This window comes from Colobus angolensis, unplaced genomic scaffold (assembly GCF_000951035.1).
Source record: "Colobus angolensis palliatus isolate OR3802 unplaced genomic scaffold, Cang.pa_1.0 Scaffold136, whole genome shotgun sequence".
In the NCBI taxonomy this organism is placed as follows: Eukaryota; Metazoa; Chordata; class Mammalia; order Primates; family Cercopithecidae; genus Colobus; species Colobus angolensis.
In genome coordinates this window covers 1,096,089-1,099,163 of record NW_012114444.1, presented here as the reverse complement: position 1 = coordinate 1,099,163, position 3,075 = coordinate 1,096,089, and the positions used below count along the sequence as shown (strand labels likewise).

At 62.8% G+C, this 3,075-nt stretch overlaps 2 protein-coding genes across 2 annotated transcripts in view; one reads left to right on the top strand and one right to left on the bottom strand.

Moving 5' to 3' along the window:
• Positions 1-3,075, top strand: part of DNAJC5 (DnaJ (Hsp40) homolog, subfamily C, member 5) — a 1,035,873-nt gene that overhangs the window by 476,283 nt on the left and 556,515 nt on the right. The window lies entirely within an intron of this gene.
• The window catches only part of KCNQ2 (potassium channel, voltage gated KQT-like subfamily Q, member 2), a 60,713-nt gene that overhangs the window by 46,856 nt on the left and 10,782 nt on the right, over positions 1-3,075 (bottom strand). The window contains exon 3 of the mRNA XM_011934541.1: positions 2,608-2,743. Coding sequence (XP_011789931.1) covers positions 2,608-2,743 — 136 coding nt within the window. The remainder of the gene's footprint in view (positions 1-2,607; positions 2,744-3,075) is intronic.

Genomic DNA, 3,075 nt, shown 5'->3' with positions numbered 1-3,075 from the left:
AAAAAAAAAAAAAAAACAAAAGAAACAAATGAAAAAATAGAGTCCAAGTCCAACCAGATAAGGACACACACAAGCCCGTCCGCCGCGCTCAGCTCTCCCTGGAGGCTCTGTCGTCACCGCCACCTCACAGCTGCCTGCGGCGGCCCAGGCCAGCCTCTGGGCTGCTATGAACCCTCTGTCCTGGGTCTTTTTCCTCACAATGTGAAACCTGACTCTGGGTGGAACGTGGAACCTGACTGGATGAGCACGCGGCAATGTACGGTCTTCAGCACTGACCGGCGTGGCGTGGCCGTGACCGCAGTGTGACCCAGAAGCTCTAGAGAGAACCTGCCTGCTTGGGAACTCCACGTAGCTCGCGGCGTCTGTGACTGAAACGGCATCAGTTAAAGTCTGACCTTGTGGAAAGACACAAACCTGAGTGGGCCTCGTGTCAAGCCCGTCCTGTGTGCAAAGTGCCTCCAGGACCCGGGGCCTCGGGCAAGCTCCACTCAGCCAAGAGCAAGACGGCGACCGAGCCATTCCGGGCTCAATCATGACAGACACCCCCGTGGCTTCCCTCTGCCTGGACCCAGTCATCTCCCCCATGAACACCCCTGGACGTGGGGAGGCCGGCACGGTCCCCTGTGCAACCCTCCAGCTCGCCGGAGAGCCCCAAGTCCGGGCAGCCTGAGTCCTCCAGCCTGGGCAGGCACAGTCCCCATAGCTCTGCCTTCCGACTCCCCAGCAGCGGCCTCTGCTGCGCAGCTGGGAACGTCGCCCAGGGCAGGGAAGGTGGGGCACAGGGTGGTCCCCCCGAGATCTGCCCGGGGAAGGACCACGGCCGTGTTTCAGAAGCACCCAGGACCACGTGGTCTGAAGCAGAGGTGGAGGCTTTGGGCACAGGCGGCCCGGCCGAGGTCAGCCCCACCCCCTGCCCATCCCAGCACCAGAGCCAGCCGAGGCCGGGCACTGCTGAGCCACCGGCAGCAGTGGTAGAAACCGCGCCTTTGAAGGTTCTGGACCGAGCACCCACACCAGAGATGGAGGTGCAGGGACCAAAGCCACGTTTTAAAGCATCTCATGTGAACACTGTCAGCATCCCTAGCATGAGCCCCAGTTCAGATTCCACCCACACACTCGCCGAGGACGTCCCAGCCCCGTGCCATTGAGAAGCAATAATCCAGTGCCCGCTTGTGAGCCGAGGGCTTCGTAAAGTGCAGCTGCAGCTTCACTGCGACCCTTAAAAAGCCAGTGATGGTCGGTGCCCACAGCCCCCACACGGCCGCCAGCGTCTACAGCACTCGGACCAGGCCAGGCGGGGCCAGCGGCTGCCTGCCCTCTGCCTTCCCCTGATCGCCAGCCTCCCCTCCCTCCCTGTCCCCCTTGTGACCATGTATCGAGGGGACACCGGTGGCTGTCCACAGATGTCCCCGAAGGCGGGGTCACGGTCCTGCTCAGGGTCCTCTCCCCGCGGTTCCCACAGCAGGGGTGGGCCCGTGAGGCCGGCCACCTCCGTGTCTCCGGGCTCAGCGTCCGCTGACCGTCCGTCCTGCGGGACCCACAGACGACAGGGGCTGTGAATGGAGTTTGTCCCTCACGCCTTATTCCTCGGGTGAAAACTTTCTAAAGAGAAACGTCTAGAAAGACAAGACCCATTGGTCATGCTAAGGTTGCTCTAGAAAAGCAGGATACATGCTTCATTCTTTTGATTTTCTTGGTGTAAGTTTTCAAAATCGGATCAGCTCCTCGAGATCTTCCAGTGGAGGGAGATTGGGTGCGGTCATTTGCTTTTTTTCTGAGGACCGTGATGCAGCCATGGCTCCAGCTGCCCAAATCAGCCCGTCCACCTTTGCCCGGCGGGAGCGTGGCCGTCAGAGCAGCTGGTTTCATCTGCGGATGCCCAGGGTCCTTTCCACCGCAGTCGGCTCTGCCCCACACCGGCCTCTCTTTGGGATGTCTCCCCAGGTCCCTCCAGGCAGGAGGAGGAAGGTCATTCCGTCATGGACAGAAAGGGTAGAGGGCCCCACGGGCCATGTACCCACCAAGCTCTCCCAGAAACAGAGCCGACTGGGCAGAACCCGGTGCATGTGGGGACTGACTGAGGAACGGGCTCCTGAGCGTGTAGCGGGGGCTGCTGAGTCAGCGGGGCTGGCCGGAAGCACCAGCAAGAGCTGAAGCCACCATCTGAGTCCGAATTCCACAGGGCAGCAGGCGGGAAACTCGGCACAATTTCCACGTTGCCGTCTTGAGAAAAATCCCTTTTCTTCCGGAAACCTCAGTTTCTGCTCTCAAGGCCTCAGCTGCTGGGACGAGGCCCACCCCCATGGCGGAGTCACTAGCTTCACTTGAAGTCCACTGAACTAAGTGTTCCTGCCAGAACACACCTGCACAGCAGCATCGAGGCAGGTGCGTGGCCACCAGCCAGGCACTGTGGCATGGCTGAGCGGATGCATAAAGTGGGCATCACGGGCTGGGAGAGGACACGGGCCTCAGCCAGAGGCCTGCAGCAGGAACGGGCTGACTCAGCTGTGCAGGCCCAGAACGCCCTGACTGGTGTCCAGGACAGTGGTGGGCAGAGCCAGGTCCCTAGCCGGAAGCTCAGCTCCAGGGCAGGTCCAGGCCACACACCCGCCCCGGACCCCACCAGCCGGCCTGCAGCCGCAGAGAGAGGCCCCACCGGGACCTGCCTCATGGGAACTGGGAGCCTCCACGCAGGCCAGCGAGAACGCCTCAGCCCAGGACGACAGGCCAGCCGGAGCTGCAGCTGCAGGGGCAGAGGCAGGGGTGGGGCGGGGGCTTCCAGGAAGCAGAGTCCCTGCAGGCTGAGGGGAGGGTCCAGGGCCACATGAGAAGCTCCAAGTGCAGCACCGCGTGTGGAGGACGCGCGGGTCCAAGAGCCAGCGCCCGTCCCTCCCTGCACCCCCCCCCCGCCCCTCCCAAGACCACAACCCACAGCCTGGTCCTGCCCTACCCAGGGGCCGCCCCGCAGCCACCACTGGCACCTAATTTTCAGGAAGGCCCTCACCCTCGGCTGCCCCCACAGGCTGGTCCTGCCCTATCCAGCTGCCGCCCCACAGTGGACACCGGCACAGCAGC